General features: G+C 39.1%; 1 protein-coding gene across 1 annotated transcript; it reads right to left on the minus strand.

Annotated features, from left to right (window-relative positions):
• Positions 1 to 3,814: 3,814 nt before the first annotated feature.
• LOC128016381 (uncharacterized) lies at positions 3,815 to 10,290 on the minus strand. The gene is made up of 3 exons (XM_052600858.1): positions 8,851 to 10,290; positions 5,262 to 8,519; positions 3,815 to 4,806 (listed from the first exon to the last, which is right to left on the minus strand). Exons 1-2 carry the CDS (start codon positions 10,288 to 10,290, stop codon positions 5,700 to 5,702), a joined length of 4,260 nt encoding a protein of 1,419 aa, XP_052456818.1. The 3' UTR covers positions 3,815 to 4,806; positions 5,262 to 5,699.
• Between the last annotated feature and the right edge of the window lie 7,590 nt (positions 10,291 to 17,880).

A 17,880-nucleotide genomic window follows, 5' to 3' on the forward strand; every position in this document is an offset into this window, starting at 1 on the left:
CCAAAATAGATAGATAGATAGATATATAGATAGATAGATAGATAGATAGATAGATAGATAGATAGATCGTTGCACTGCAGAAGTGGCACAAAAACTGCAGCTTTAGTGTATTTTAGAAGTATTCAATGCAGCTCAGAGATGCCATGAATGCATTTACACTGCAGTTGTAATTGCATAAATAATCTTATAAAATTAATTATGTACATTTAAAATAAAATAAATATAGAACCAAAAAATATATTGTTTAAATATAAAACTAAACCTGCAGCAGGTGACAGCAAATCTTAATACGTTAATAATTGTTTTACTAATTCAACCGATTCATTCCAAATTACTGATTTATTCAGGAAGGAAGAAAGTAACTTGTTGATTTCAGAATTGCATACTACGCTAATTATTTCTTTCATTAAAATGTATGCTAAAAATAGTAAGATTAGTAATGTATGCTAGTATGCATTTTCAAATTTAGAAACAGTCTTATTGGCTTATTGGATCTTTGACTCAGTGTTTCAAAGAGTGTTTCAAAACCAGAAGGATGGCCACCCTTTATAGAGCTGAAAGCTACACCTTAGTGCCTGCACTTCATGATGTGTCCTACAGTAAATGTGTGCTATTCCATGGTAAAGGACAGGAGGTTGTGTGTTGAAAGTGACATTTAAGGAGTCATTTAGCAGCACTTATGCATTTAGCAGCACTAGGTCTTCTGTTGGTGAAACAGGGCAATTTTTTTTTTCATTCTCCTACTGTGATAAATGGCTTTTTAGAATTCTTAAAGTGTATTTAATGACACAGAGGTGTCGAGTCGACATCCCCCATGCTGCTCTCAAAACCAGCTTAACATCATGGACAAGAAGATACTTGTTGGAGAAAATCCCTCCTGCATGTGAAATCCATCTTCTGTGTCAAAACTGAGTCACAGAATGACATTCTCTGTGGAAATCATGTCTACAGTAGAAATCAAAGCTTTGGTAATGGATTATGAAGACATGCATTTAAATAAGTCATAGCCTTCTAAGCACACCTACCGAGATTAACTAGTCACTAATGTATAAGTTTAACACATAATTCACCCAGTTTTGACCCACTTCACACACTTGACCACAACATAAGTACATATTTATATGTGATTTAATAATTACTTTTTGTAATTTTTGTAGTCTTTGAAATATAATTGTACTGCCAAATGTACTGCATATAAAATTTAATATGATTTCTATCGGAATTGAAATATAATGTATAAAAATATATTTGTAAATGCACATTTGCAATGAAGTAGCATTTTAGCATGTATTAACTTTATGTAATATTGAATAACACACTAGAGTTAAAATTATTTTCAAGTACTTGATGTGTTTTGCTAAGTCAGCACGTTGCATACACAAAAGATTATTAAACATAATGATGGAAAACGTACTTTCAAGTTACATTTTTAATTTTACATTATTACAATATGCACTTTTTAAAAGTTCATTCATGAAAATGTCTCTCTTTACACCACATATGTGGTCTTTAATTTGATTAATAGTTCTATCTGAAAGTACAGTTTTTTAATATACTGTACTTTAAAGTGCACTACAAGTACACATTCAATACAATTAAGTTCACTTATTTTTTCACAAGAAATATAGATTATAGATTTATTATTACATGAGAAGAAAAACTCTGCACTGATATAATAGATATAAAACTAGCACAGCTAGTGGGATCTTATTTGATTATCTGGGTTACTTAATATAGAAGTTCAATACAGTACACTCAGAACTTTCATCTTCTACTTTCTCCTGCTTCATCTGGGTGACTTCAGCCCTTATCACATCCTTAGGTGAGATGTTCCTTATGTTCTAGTCTGTTCCCTGTGATCTGACAGCTTTGCTTTTAACTTTTTACCACAGTGAGAAATTCACCCCACCTTCCAGCTCTCCCTGTCTTTAACATATAGTTTCTCAGAGCCAAAAACAAACTGCAAAATATGTTGCTTTGCTTCCAACTGCCGTTGTCAAGAGCAGCACGCCGCAGGATTTAGATTTTCTTTAAAAGAATGAAAAGAAGTGGGCAAATCCAATTTAATGCGAACCGAACGTGCTCTGTCAAGTTTATGTATCATCTTTCTTCTGAACACCAGCTCCTACTAGAGACTCCTAGCTCTCTGTGCAGAGTCAGAATTTGCATCTCCAGTATGTTCTCTATAGAAACTGTATCCCTGTCTGTACTTTCGATGGATGAAAGCTGCAGGCTCTCCTCTGGTACTGGCTCTGCTTACAATGGAGTCTGTCAGTCCAGCTTAGTACACTCATTCTCTTTTATTCTCCCTCTCTCCTTGACTCTATTTTCAATCTCCTTGTTACTTGGCCTAAAAATATAGTTTCTGCTCCCTGTAAATGCACGAGCGGCTCTGCTGGTAGCCATCAGACAATAAATGTATTGCTTCATCTTAGTGGATAAGACACATGTCTTTGGTGTGAGAGACCCAGGTTCGAGTCCACTCGAACACCAATGTGTCCCTGAGCAAGACACTTAACCCCTAGTTGCTCCAGAGGCGTGCGACCTCTGACATATATAGCAACTGTAAGTTGCTTTGGATAAAAGCGTCAGCTAAATGTAATGAATCTTTATATAGAATAACTGACACATATATATATATATATATATATATAGTACTTATTTATTTTTTATTTTAAAGGCAAATGTGAAGGGGCCATGATATATATATATATATATATATATATATATATATATAGACACACACACACAACAAAATATTTATTTATTTATTTTAAATTACTTTCACTATTAGCTATGACCTCTAAGTAAAATAGCATATGAATATCTTATAATTAATCTCAAGGTTAATACTTTAAAAGCCTCACGATGGAGCAGATCTTCTTCCACTCCAACATATGGTTCATATGATCCAAAATCGGCTGCTTCTAAAAAACATTTGTTTTTGCAGTATCCCACATATTTCATAATAATGGATTCCAGTATTTTTCTGGTGCCGTGCCTCAGTTATTTACAAATAGTCCCGTATGTCAATTCTATGAGGATCATAAGTGCGCTCGACTCCTCATCCATATTTCTGCACCTTTTTATAATTCTTTGTAATCTCTCAAGCATCTGTCATTCGTTTCTACCCTCCTGAGTCCACAGATGAGCACAGTACTTCTTTAGCACAGGACCAACCTTGGCCTTTACGCCTGTAGACTTTAATTTCAAGTTATGACTTCTTCTGAACATAATTACGAGGAACTCCGAATACTGTCATTAATTATTCATGCTTGATACATGTCTATAATTGATAAGGACCACACGAGTCCTTCCTTGGCAAACACTGCAAGAGTTCCCACTATTCTATTTGAGTTTAAAACCCTTTTGCCTACTTAACAGCTGCTTCTTTTGGCTTTGCATCACTTAAATTGGACAACACACACCAAGCCCCATGAATAGAAGCCGCTACATACATCCTCACACATGACAAGCTGCTATGAATTGTAGAGCTCCAGTCTTCTGTGTTTGCAGAATGTGACAGAGACTCTAAGACTGACATTATCACATAGCCAATAAAAGCCCACCTGTTTTCCACCCAATACTAATATAATCCAGTCTTCAGCCGTCTGCTTTGGAATTTCTCATATGTCATATTCTATCTAGGCCTCTACAGTCTCTGGGCAAAAGACATGAGTATTGTTAACACAGCAGTGTGATCCGCACTGTGACAGTTTCACACTCTGCTATAGTCCAGCTGACATCATACATCAGAGTCGCTTTAATTGCCCTTTTCTTTTACATGCATTGCAAGTGTAACACTCGTCCTACAGCCTACATGTTCACCATGTCTCGGACCAGATCAGAAGTCTATGCTCGCTCTTGAGCCAGTGTTGCAGCAAGACAAGGGAAATAATCACAAAAGACAGGTTTGTAATTGAAAAGTAAGTATTTTTTATATACTTGTATTAATTTGTGTAACGTTGGAGAAAACCAACAAACAAAGGAGAAAACAAACAAAAACAAACAAAATGACAGCTTCGATAACAAATTCAAAAAAAAGAAACCTCTTGAAATAAATTCCTTGGAATTAAAGATATTTTTACTCAAATATGACTCCTTGTGTGTTATTTCTATAATTAGATATTTAGTTAATTAATTCTAGTTCACTCAATTTAGCTGCTCTAATTCCTTAGCTGGATAGCTATCCACTTTCAAACAACCCTGCTTCTTATTTTCACATAAATGATAAACAAAGTGTATGTTCAATACCAAAATGTTAAATTGTTCAACTCAATACCCTTTGTATTCACTCTTTTTTAAGGAAAATTTCAATAAAAGATGGAAAAAAAAATAAAAAATAAAACAGCAATATAGATAATTTCAGATAAACCGTCCAATGAATGACACACCAAATCAGAAATGACTCAACCAATTAAATAGGACTTTAGCTCAGTTCAGTGTCCGTCCTGTTTTTGATGTTCAGGTAAAGAATTTCAGATATGCAACTCCGAGATGAAATGAGTGAGAGGAAGGGGTAAAAAAAAAAAAAATAAATAAATAAAACCTTCATTCACAGTTGCAATAACGTCCAGGGAAGGAAAAAAAAAAAATGATACGTGTGGTCCTACCACTTTGATGAAACATGAAATTGTCCAAGTTCAGGAAAACCAGGTTGGCCCGCCAGTTTCCACCAATGTTGAGCACTCCTCGTTGATGGCAGAAACAGTTCTAACTCAGAACTCCCCGTTCACTTTCAAAGAGAGATATCAAGGACCGGAAACACAGAAAATAGAGAGAAGGAAAAAAAAAAAAAAACCCAACCTTGCAAAGACAAGGCAGAAAAAAATAATTACAATTAATTCTCTTTAAACAGCATTAACACTTCAAATGGCAATTATCACAACAAATTCTTCAAAATTAATATATATACACACATTTACTAGTGCTTATCACCCTTTTCAACCCTAATAGAAACAACTATGGGCTAAAAATGAAGAAAATGACATCTTAAAATGACGTGCACTCAATTAGCTTTTATAGCTCGTTCCACATGGCTAGCAAAACTCCACGTGAGCTGTGTTACACACATTACACTCATGATGTCAACAAATGTGCATAAAACATTTTTAGCAGCAAATAAACTCTTAATTTACCACTTAAATCACATTTTCTAAGTATATTTCACAAGAATTATACAGATCAGTACCATTTAAGACCACAAAAGACTGAACAATACACAACTATGACTAATTAAGGTAGTTTATGAACTCACTTACCAAGAATAAAGTGCTAATGATTAGAAATAATCTCAGATGAATCAAGAAAATCTTTTCGAACGCCGTTTTTGTCGGATGAATCAGCTCAACTTCTCGTTTAATCTTTAACTTCACAACTGCAAATGAATCTGCATCACTGCTTCAGCAGCCATTTCACTTTTTTTCCCGTGACGAGACTCACTTCCCTAACCCGCGCTAGAATGATGACGCAACCCACTCAGGGCGGAGCTAATCCGAATGGTTCAATTTATTTATTTTTCTAGTCTGTTACATTTATTGTTATTTATTGAGCAATATTTAATTTCTTAATCATTAAAATAAAGTAATTAAATATTTATATGAAAATCGTTCTTTTCTTTTTGTTTCATAGGTTCGATATGAGTAATAGTAACCTTGGTTACACCCTCCCCTCTGGAATATATGCACGTCCCGTTGCATCTACACGTGAATTACAGGGGCAACAACTGACTCTTCTAAAGAAGAACTAAAAGCTTCGTTTAAACCCTGCAACAAGGACTGAATCACTAAGGTAAGTGGATTCCCTAACTGGGGATATTCAAACTTTTTAGGGGGATGTCTCTCTCTCTGCGAACGTCTAGGGGCAACATTGTCTTTAGGCTCAGTTTTCCTTTCTTCCTTTTGTGTGTCTTCAACACAACTCCTTTCAATTGAGATCAGATTTCCTTCTTTACTCTCGAACTCAGAATTGATTGGCACTGTCTCAACCATTTGGGTAGAGTATTCATCAAGGAACTTAGAGCAATCCTCTGGTTCTGGTCTTTGTTCCACTGAGACATCTGACTCAGAACAACTTGATTCAGGCTCATCCGATTCTCCTACAGACTCATCCGATACTCCCTCCACAGGTTCCTCAGTGTTACTCTCCACAGGTTCCTGAGCAGGTAAGTTCTCCCTAATAGGATCAAGGACAGGTAAGTCGGATGCAACTTCTCGAACACGAGGTTGCTCAAGGCCTGTAATAATTTGAGTTTCAGAGCCCAATGTTCTTTCAGGTACATAACAGAGAATTTGCTCATCTTCTGACTCTGAGCATTCAGAAACAAACTCTGACTCTTTTGTCCCTTCATCATCAGGAGAAGTTCTGGTTCGAGGTCTTCGAACTTCTTTCTGCTTTGGTTGTTCCTCAGAGTTGCTTGGCCGCAAAAACCCACAAGGCAGCAATAAATCTCGGTGCAACGTCCGAGGAGGACCCCCTTTTCTCTCTGTTTGGACAGTATATACTGGCAGATCACGAACCTTTTTGACAACCACATGAACATCTTGTTCCCATTTATCAGCCAGCTTATGCTTTCCTCTCAATCGCACGTTCCTTACAAGAACTCGGTCACCCTCCTCCAATGTTGAAGCAACCACACGCTTATCAAATCTTCTTTTATTTCGCTCAGCTACCTTCCCAGCATTTTTAGTAGCCATCTTGTAACTCTCGCGTAACCGATTCTTAAGATCCCGTACGTATTGAGAGTGGGACTTGATGGGAGTGTCTGCTGGCAATCCAAAAGCCAGATCAACAGGTAGGCGGGGTTGTCGCCCAAACATGAGTTCATAAGGAGTGTACCCAGTGGTGTCATTGCGGGTGCAGTTATAGGCATGCACTAAGGGCTTTACGAACTCCTTCCAACGAGACTTCTTTTCGTTTTCCAGTGTCCCCAGCATCTGGAGGAGTGTACGATTAAATCGTTCCACTGGATTGCCCCTCGGGTGGTATGGGGTAGTCCTCACCTTGTGAATGCCTGCGACCTTACACAACTCCTTTATTGTGTGCGACTCAAAGTCTGCCCCTTGGTCACTATGTAGTTTCTCCGGAAACCCATAGTGCACCAAGAAATGGTCCCACAGGCTCTTAGCAACGATTTGGGCAGTTTGATTTCGAGTTGGTATTGCAACGGCATACTTGGTGAAGTGGTCCGTGATAACCAGTATGTTTTTGATGTTGCTTTGATCTGGCTCCAGGGACAGAAAATCTATGCACACCAACTCTAAGGGCCTGCTAGTTTGGATGTTTACCAAAGGAGCTGCTCTCTCTGGGGGTGTTTTTCTACGGACACAGCGCTCACAAGTTTTGACCCTTTCTTCCACTGCCTGTGACATTTTTGGCCAGAAGAACCTTGACCTGATGAGGTCCAGGGTCCTGTCAATACCTAGATGACCCATGTCATCATGGAGGCTCTGTAGCACCATGTCTCTCAATGTGGTGGGCAGTGCCAACTGATAGCGAGAGGCCCCACACTCTTGCCGCCTCCTATACAGAACTCCACTCCTCAGCTCGAGTCGGTTCCACTCTTTTAACCACAAACCCATGGTAGGTGGTTGGTCTCTCAGGTTGCAGGGTTTCACTCCACTCTCCAATCCTTTAATAACAATCCTCATTTCTGTATCTTTTCTCTGCAGCTCTGCCAAGGAAGTTTCTGAAAGATGTGGGAGATCTGGAAGACCATGTTCATCCTCATGTTGGAACTCATTTGGCAGAGCGTCCTCATGCTGAGTAAGGGATTCAACCAAGGTAAGTGAGGAGTTAGAGGAACTGGGATTTTCAGATGACCCAATCACTTGATGCCTTTCACAGATCGCTTTTATCGTGTCTGCCATGAGAACAGATGACTCAACTCCTGGGCCCATGAGATGGTTTAAAGTGAACTGTTTAATTCTTTCTCTCTCCTTTTGTGATACCAGGTCATCAAGAGGCTCACCATGCGGCCGTCTGGATAGGCCATCAGCATCTTGATTTTGGCTACCTGCTCTGTACTGCAGCTTAAAGTTGAAAGTTGACAAGCTGGACAACCAGCGGTAACTGGTGGCATCAAGTTTTGCCGATGTTCGGATATATGTCAAGGGGTTGCTATCTGTTATGACAGTGAATTCTACACCATAGAGGTAGTCGCTAAATTTGGAGGTGACAGCCCATTTTAATGCCAAAAACTCTAGTTTGTGCGCAGGGTACCTACTTTCACCTTTGGTCAATCCTCTGCTGGCAAAGGCTATGACCCGCATCTGCCCTTCCTGCTCCTGATATAAAGCTGCACCAAGCCCGGTGGTACTGGCATCGGTGTGAAGCACATAGGGAAGCTTGGGGTTAGCAAAACCCAAAACAGGTGCAGATGTGAGCTTGCCAATTATGGAGTCAAAGGCACTCTGGCAATCTTGAGTCCATCGATCACCGAACTCTTCTTTGGGGTTGAAGTAGCCTCCATCCTTCGGAAGGTTTCTTAATACCACTCTTCCGGAGTGGAGGATATCCCGCTGTAAGGTCGGTGAGAGGCTTAATGATCTGGGAGTAATCACGCACAAACCTCCGGTAGTACCCGGCAAAACCTAAGAACGACCTCAACTCCTTTAGGTTTGTTGGCTTTGGCCACGTCTTTAAGGCCTCAACCTTCGCCGGATCGGTCTCAACCCCGTCTTGTGAGACTATATGACCCAGATACCTCACTGATGTTTGGAAGAACCGACACTTCTCAAGTGACAATTTCAGCCCATACTCTTTAAGGCGGTTGAGAACTTGCAGCAACCGGGATTCATGTTCTTCTAAAGTTTTTGAAAAAACAATGAGGTCATCAATGAAAACCAGTACCTGTTTTCTGTTCAAGTCTCCCATGCACCGTTCCATCAATCTTTGGAACGTGCTTGGCGCATTGGTAATCCCCTGTGGCATTCTGTTGAACTCCCAGAATCCAAGTGGGCATACAAACGCTGTTTTACACTTATCGGCTTCTTCCATCCCAATTTGATAAAACCCAGATTTCAAATCGAGCACCGAGAACCACTTCGAGCCGGTAAGTGTTGAAAAGACCTCCTCTAGGTTTGGTAAAGCGTATGCATCCTTAATCGTTTGTGAGTTGAGCTTCCGGAAGTCAATGCATAGCCGCACGGTACCATCCTTCTTACGGACTACTACTATGGGTGATGCAAATGGGGACTCAGACTCGTGGATGACACCGGCCTCTAGTAGTTCTTGGAGGTGCTTTCTCACAGCGTCAATGTCTTGGGGATGGATGGGTCGGGCTCTGTGCTTGAACGGTGTGCCGTCACTCAACCTTATCTGATGTTTGACCTTTTCAGTGCTGCCGTAATCAAGGTCATGCAGGGAGAAGACCTCAGGCATGGAATTCAACAATTTTGATATCCTCTCTTTCCAGCTCGTGGGCAAGGGGGAGTCACCAAATTCGAAGGTAAGGTTAGCACAGTTAAGTGATGCATCATCAACTTTGACATCTGAACTCTGGTGCTGCTGGTCCATGACCTTCTGAACTGCATGAATCTCTGCCAGCACAACTTTAGGAGGGACTTTTATGTCGGTTTGCGTTCCATTTCTCAGCAAAACTGACAATTTGGAGAGACGTTTTCTAGGTAAAGTGTGCAAACAGTTTGCAATCAGCAGGCCACTTGGTAAAGGGACAGATGGAGGCTCGAGAGTCACCCACTTTTCTGTGTGGGGACCATGTAGGTGGACAAAACCGTCCAAGACCACTGTGCTTCCTGCAGGCACAACTTCAGGGGAGTTTCCCCCCAACTTCACATACCCCAGAGTCTCACTGCTGGCTTGTCTCCACCTAGCTTCCAAGACTTTAAGTACTGCTTGATAACCATGGAAGCTTGACTGGAAGCTCGCCGCATTCTCTTTAGCACACTTGCTGTAAAGCACATCTAAAGAATTTGTCCCGACTAGAATTTGGGAAAGACTTGTTAGATCTGGCACCACAAGGGCCAGGGTGGGAACCTCAACTTCAGTACCAATGAGCACCTTGGGAAATTTCAGCGTTAGCTCAATGTACCCCAGATACGGCACAGACTGTCCGTTAGCTCCTTCTACCTCCAGCAAGTTTTCCAATGGCTTCAAGGGGTAGTCTGACAAATTGGCTTCATAAATCGACTGCGGAATTGTGGTCACCTGTGACCCTGTGTCTAAAAGGCAATCTATTTCCCTTGCTCCAATAGTGACCTTGGCTGTGCATTTTATCCCCACTAGCCCCTTTGGCAAGCGTTTCAATGGTGGTGCTTCATGGCTGCTCATATCAGATATTTGTTTGTAACATCCAGGGCGACAGTCTGAATGTCTGGTCTCCATATGCCCTGCTACAGAGACCCTTTTCAGTTTAAAGGCTGGGCAGGCCTTCCATGCAGAGAGTCCCATTGGCTTTGTTGCTCTCTCAACTTAAGGCGGTTCTCCTCGACTTTGGAAGGATTTGCAGCATTCTCACAATCAACGGCCAGGTGCCCATCCTCTCCACACCGGAAACAGTACCAGGGTCGTGGCCTGTTAACTCTCAGCTGGCCCGTCCTGGGGCTTCTGTCTGTGTCTGTTCTAAGAGGTCTCTGCATGTTAGAAGTCTGAGGCATCCTACGAGTGACATTTTGAGTTTGCAGCTCCGCAATCTGACGTTGGAGCCTAGAGATTTCCAACTCTTCTGCATTGTTTTGTTTTAGCCCCTGGGTGACCGATGCTTTCACTGCCGCTACTTGGGTGCATAATTCCTCCACCATCTTCTTTAAAGCGGTCAACTCAGCCTTTTCGGAATGACTCTTTTGACACTTCTGGTCAGGAGACTGCTTTAAGGCAGTGACTTGGGCTTGGATTTCAGCAACTTGTTTCTTTAGTTCGAAACTATCAGAGCTGGGCGCATCACATGAACAGACTGACACTTGGTTGGAGGCTGCCCGTGACTTCGGGTAGGCATTATGGGGCTTAGTCATCCCAAGATGCTTCCTCATCCGTTCCTCTTTAGAGGCGTGTTTGTCTTCTTGAGTTCGAATGAGCACTGCTAATTCGGCAAAAGTGGGGGGTCAGATTTCTCTTTTTCCAAGCTGAAGATCAGCAATGAGACCATTGTCCCAACACCCTCTGCAGAATTGTTTCAAAAGGTAACGGTCACGTTCACTTTCTGCTATGCCACCTCGTCTGATTGCTGCACTCAAAATGACCTGTAGGCGGTGCAGGTAGTCTGATGGTTTTTCACTCTGATTTTGTAGAGTGCTCATGAGTTTGGCCAACAACTCGTCTCCATCCTCGACTGAACCATATACGGACTCTAACAGCTCAAGATACACAGCAGGCAGGGCTGGAGGGCGCACAAGTTTTACAATATCAGCAGCTGGAGGTAAGAGACTGTCAAGGATTTTTCGCGTTCTGTGCAGGTCAGAGATGGAAGGGTCATTTATCAAGAAGTCGACACTTGCACGCCAGGTGTCGAAATCTGGTTCATTGGGGGGACGAGGAGACCTCCCTGAGAAAACCCTCAAACGGACTGAGGTTTGCTGTGACAGAGTAGCTTCGCTTGTCTTCACAATGTGTTCAACCACCATTCTCTGGACACTGGGTGGGTCCACAATATTTGTGAAAGCAGGGCAGCTTGTCACAGTAATGTTATCAGTGGTAGTTTCTGGAGAAGGGGGAGACACAGATGTCGGTTTATTCTTGGTTGGGTTTTTAGTTTCTGAGCTTTGAGTTGGTGTCACTTTTGAATTAGTCAGGGGGCTACTTATTGACGATGGGGTGGTGGCCTCTGCACTCCGGGAGTCACTGCTAGAACCATGACAGCTAGTTTGCTGAGATTCTGCTGGAGCTTGCTTTTCAGAATGGGTTTCTCGGAGTTTCTCCAGTTCCTCTTGAAGCACACTCTGGAAAGACAGTCCACTTTCTTCAGCAATGGCCTTCAATTCCTCAAGATACCCTTCAGTGGCAGTGCAGATAGAAGGTTGAGTGTAGACAGTAGCTAAGGCACGCACTCGGAAGGTAACACCTGGGTCAGAGAGACTCCCCAAAGTTAAGGGTAAGAAGGGACACAAATTTTTAATTGCTGAGCTATGGTTATATTCTATGATGGCATTTCTGTGAAACTCTGAACCTTGGTTGTCAATGATAATAGTGCGGCTAATTGAACCATATCTCTCCAGGTACTTTTCCAGCTCATTGTCTACTTCAGTTAACGTAAGGCCTTCGACTATGAGAGCATTTGCTACGTTAACGTTTTCTCGCTTCACAATATCCATCCTAACGATTGAAAAATTCAATAACTCGTTTCTCCTGTTTTACTAATTTCCCTTCTCTGTTTCTTTAACAGTTACCCTTGCTGCAAGAACCGGCTCCTGGCTGGCTCGCCAACTATTATGTAACACTCGTCCTACAGCCTACATGTTCACCATGTCTCGGACCAGATCAGAAGTCTATGCTCGCTCTTGAGCCAGTGTTGCAGCAAGACAAGGGAAATAATCACAAAAGACAGGTTTGTAATTGAAAAGTAAGTATTTTTTATATACTTGTATTAATTTGTGTAACGTTGGAGAAAACCAACAAACAAAGGAGAAAACAAACAAAAACAAACAAAATGACAGCTTCGATAACAAATTCAAAAAAAAGAAACCTCTTGAAATAAATTCCTTGGAATTAAAGATATTTTTACTCAAATATGACTCCTTGTGTGTTATTTCTATAATTAGATATTTAGTTAATTAATTCTAGTTCACTCAATTTAGCTGCTCTAATTCCTTAGCTGGATAGCTATCCACTTTCAAACAACCCTGCTTCTTATTTTCACATAAATGATAAACAAAGTGTATGTTCAATACCAAAATGTTAAATTGTTCAACTCAATACCCTTTGTATTCACTCTTTTTTAAGGAAAATTTCAATAAAAGATGGAAAAAAAAATAAAAAATAAAACAGCAATATAGATAATTTCAGATAAACCGTCCAATGAATGACACACCAAATCAGAAATGACTCAACCAATTAAATAGGACTTTAGCTCAGTTCAGTGTCCGTCCTGTTTTTGATGTTCAGGTAAAGAATTTCAGATATGCAACTCCGAGATGAAATGAGTGAGAGGAAGGGGTAAAAAAAAAATAAAATAAATAAAACCTTCATTCACAGTTGCAATAACGTCCAGGGAAGGAAAAAAAAAAAATGATACATGTGGTCCTACCACTTTGATGAAACATGAAATTGTCCAAGTTCAGGAAAACCAGGTTGGCCCGCCAGTTTCCACCAATGTTGAGCACTCCTCGTTGATGGCAGAAACAGTTCTAACTCAGAACTCCCCGTTCACTTTCAAAGAGAGATATCAAGGACCGGAAACACAGAAAATAGAGAGAAGGGAAAAAAAAAAAAAAAAACAACCTTGCAAAGACAAGGCAGAAAAAAATAATTACAATTAATTCTCTTTAAACAGCATTAACACTTCAAATGGCAATTATCACAACAAATTCTTCAAAATTAATATATATACACACATTTACTAGTGCTTATCACCCTTTTCAACCCTAATAGAAACAACTATGGGCTAAAAATGAAGAAAATGACATCTTAAAATGACGTGCACTCAATTAGCTTTTATAGCTCGTTCCACATGGCTAGCAAAACTCCACGTGAGCTGTGTTACACACATTACACTCATGATGTCAACAAATGTGCATAAAACATTTTTAGCAGCAAATAAACTCTTAATTTACCACTTAAATCACATTTTCTAAGTATATTTCACAAGAATTATACAGATCAGTACCATTTAAGACCACAAAAGACTGAACAATACACAACTATGACTAATTAAGGTAGTTTATGAACTCACTTACCAAGAATAAAGTGCTAATGATTAGAAATAATCTCAGATGAATCAAGAAAATCTTTTCGAACGCCGTTTTTGTCGGATGAATCAGCTCAACTTCTCGTTTAATCTTTAACTTCACAACTGCAAATGAATCTGCATCACTGCTTCAGCAGCCATTTCACTTTTTTTCCCGTGACGAGACTCACTTCCCTAACCCGCGCTAGAATGATGACGCAACCCACTCAGGGCGGAGCTAATCCGAATGGTTCAATTTATTTATTTTTCTAGTCTGTTACATTTATTGTTATTTATTGAGCAATATTTAATTTCTTAATCATTAAAATAAAGTAATTAAATATTTATATGAAAATCGTTCTTTTCTTTTTGTTTCATAGGTTCGATATGAGTAATAGTAACCTTGGTTACACAAGATGGAAAAGAACATGTAATATACATGATAGCATTATGGATTTACAATGTATAAAATCCAAAGTGACAGATTTGGCACTGTGTGCAAAGAGAAAGGTTCATTCTGTCCCATTTTGCTAATAAATTGCATTCAAAGTACTGCACCCCCCTCCCCCCAACTCCAAAAAAAAAAAAAAAAAAAATGATATACAAAGGTGCATCTCAATAAATTCGAATGTTGTGGAAAATTTCATTTGTTTCAGTAATTCAACTCAAATTGTCAAAATTGTTTTAAATTAATTCAATGCACACTGACTGAAGTAGTTTAAGTATTTGGTTCTTTTAATTGTGATGATTTTGGCTCACATAAAAAAAAGAAAAAAAAATATCTCAATAATCTTAACAAATTAGAATATGGTGACTTGTCAATCAGCGAATCAACTCAAAACACCTGCAAAGGTTTCCTGAGCCTTCAAAATGGTCTCTCAGTTTGGTTCACTGGGCTACACAATCATGAGGAAGACTGCTGATCTGACAGTTGTCCAAAAGACAGTCATTGACACCCTTTACAAGGAGGGTAAGACACAAACATTCATTGCCAGAGAAGCTGGCTGTTCACAGAGTGCTGTATCCAAGCATGTTAACAGAAAGTTGAGTGGAAGAAGTGTAGTGTAGAAGAAAAAGATGCACAACCAGACGAGAGTACCGCATCCTTATGAGGATTGTCAAGCAAAATCGATTAAAAAACTTGAGTGAACTTCACAAGGAATGGACTGAGGCTGGGGTCAAGGCATCAAGAGCCACACACAGAAGTGTCAAGGAATTTGGCTACATTTGCCGTATTCCTCTTGTAAACCACTTTCAATGTCAGAGGCGTCTTACCTGTGCTAAGGAGAAGAAGAACTGGACTGTTGCCCAGTGGTGCAAATTCCTCTTTTCAGATGAGAGCAAGTTTTGTATTTGGAAACCAATGTCCTAGAGTCTGGAGAAGCACATAGCCCAAGTTGCATGAAGTCCAAGTTTCCACAGTGATGATTTGATGATGATGTGATGATTTGGGGTGCAATATCATCTACTGGTGTTGGTCCATCAGCGCCTTGCTCAAGATTTATTGCCAGCCAAAGATTTGAACCCACAACTTTAGGGTTAGGAGTCAAACTCCCTAACCGTTAGGCCACGACTTACCCTAAAGACCACTTCAGAATAGTTCATCTGCCATCAGTGGTTCAATCTGAATTTTATGAAGTGGTGAGAATACGTTTTGTATGCACAGAAAACAAAATAATGACTTTATAATGACTTTATTCATCAATTCGTCTCCTCTGTGTCTTTCCGGATCACCGTAGTGCCATTTTGGAGAATATGAGATGAACACAGACAGCTTACTCACTTCTGTGTCAGCCGCACAGATCAACGTGTAAATACACACAGAAAACGTATCCTTGTGGCGCAGCTGACACAGAAGAGTGTATGTTGTCTGGGTTTGGTGGATGTTCTCCAAAATGGTGCTACGTTGATGCGGAGAGATACAGAGGAGACTAATTGTTGAATAAATTCATTATTTCTGTTTTATTTGCATGCAAAAAGTTTTCTTGGTGCCTCATAACGTTATGGCTGAACCACTGATGGTAGATAGACTATTCTGACAATGTTTTTCATACTTTTCTGGATCTTTACAGTCTAATTTACTTGACAGTCGCAAGCCTCCTGGTTTTCATCATTAATTTCTTCAATTGTGTTCCGAAGATGAACAAAGCTTTTACGGGTTTGGAACGAAATGGGAGTAAGTGATTAATGACAAAATTTTCATTTTGGGTTGGAGTAACCCTTTAAAAACAGTGGCTGTTCACAAGATATCCATAAAAAAATATTTATGTATAAACATTTTTCTAGCATTTTCTTACCACACTACCATTACATTTTTTGGGAAAAAACAAAACATATTGAAAATTATAGAATAATTATAACTCCAGTTTTGATCTCTTGGATAGGCTATTCCATCCACCATTGCATTTAGATGTACTATGTACTGTAATATTGAAAATGTATTTTCTTGCCAATAAAATACACATATTTTGATATACGAAGATTGATATTATATATATATATATATATATATATATATATATATATATATATATATATATATATATATATATATATATATATATATATATATTTATGTATATATATATATATATTAACAACATATATTTAACATTTATTTTATATATACTGTGGGCAGAATACACACACACACACACACAGAGAATATACTTTAAAGATTTGCAGTACACTGCAAGTGTACATTCAACACAATAAAGCAGACAATCCCCCCTCACAAATCAATAGCAATAAACTTCAACTCATTCTGCATGTTTGTACTACAGACATGAATGATACCTGAAATCATGCAGCATTCTGCATGAGAAGAAGTGTGCTATTACGTTTCAGGGCGACTGAACTTGCTATTTTCACTTGCTGGATGATAAAACAGGTTAAAATTGCTATAACCTGAGCCATATCTTTAGGGGAAATATTACAGAAATATCCTAACTCAGACATCTATCCATTTAGTAACCATGCCGATATCATTAAGGCTCTCATTTAGAATACTGAACTGATCAAATCTTAAAATGTATTTTAGTTTACCATAAATGTTTTCCAGTACATTCAGCAGTACACTTTATCCATATTTTAAAGACGATAGAAGTAATAATGAAATTGCAAATAAAGATGTGCTTAAGTCCTACTTAAGTCCTAAGTTCAGTTGCATTTTCAGTTCAACTATAATTGAATTTAAATGTTAATTGAAACAATAATGCATTTTTTTCAGCTGCGACTTACATTCAGTTAACTATCCAAAAGCATTTTTATTACATTTAGTTTGCACTTAAGTATATATTTTTTTCTTTTTTTAAATTTATATATATATATATACGTTTATATACGTTTCATCAATGGTTCAAGTTTAAATGACTTGCTCTTGCTATTTTTCTTTTTTTTTTCCTTTTAAGCACTAATGCAGTCAAGTGTTTTTAACTCATGTTGACCCCCTCATGCAGCAAACAGAATGCAGCTCATGCGACATCAGGTGACTCAGCTCCCGCAGGCCAAAATATGGCTATATAAATAACATGACCAAAATCTGAGGCAATCTCCCACTCACTGGGGGTCCCAGCCAAAAGCTAACACTGAGCACAGCACAAGCCCTGATCAATATCAGGAATCAGGGTATTATGCACATTTAAAGTGCTGCTTGTGAGATCGATATGTTATTATTTTTCATCTGCTGGCTATATTTAATTCTCTCATTATTGTTTTCCCATTTCCACCAGGGCTCCTCTTTTTGACCCCATGGTGCTGTGATGCTCTGATCCTTGCATAACATCTGTCTTTCTTCACATTCTGACCACTTAGAGGCTGTTTATTTGTGTATTTTTTGCCCTTTTCATTGACAGTATGTTGTGAGTCTGTCTAGACTAGGGTGTTCAGCATTCCTCTTTTAAGTGCCAAAGCACTATATATTTAAGTTTAGCAATTTGAAGAAAACCCTTACTTGTGAAAAAATAAGTACACTTTATCATACTTTAAAAAAAGCATTTATTATTGAAATAATTTACTTCTAAAGAATATACTTAAGCATGAAC

Source organism: Carassius gibelio, chromosome A7 (genome assembly GCF_023724105.1).
Source record: "Carassius gibelio isolate Cgi1373 ecotype wild population from Czech Republic chromosome A7, carGib1.2-hapl.c, whole genome shotgun sequence".
NCBI classification, from domain to species: Eukaryota; Metazoa; Chordata; class Actinopteri; order Cypriniformes; family Cyprinidae; genus Carassius; species Carassius gibelio.

What these genes read in the sequence shown, in the direction of transcription:
- LOC128016381 (XM_052600858.1), bottom strand. Translation starts at nt 10,290, where the DNA reads ATGAGCAGCCATGAAGCACCACCATTGAAACGCTTGCCAAAGGGGCTA. An exon ending in GAGACTTGAACAGAAAACAG is followed by an intron (nt 8,520 to 8,850) that starts GTACTGGTTTTC and finishes CCGACCTTACAG; the next exon opens with CGGGATATCCTCCACTCCGG.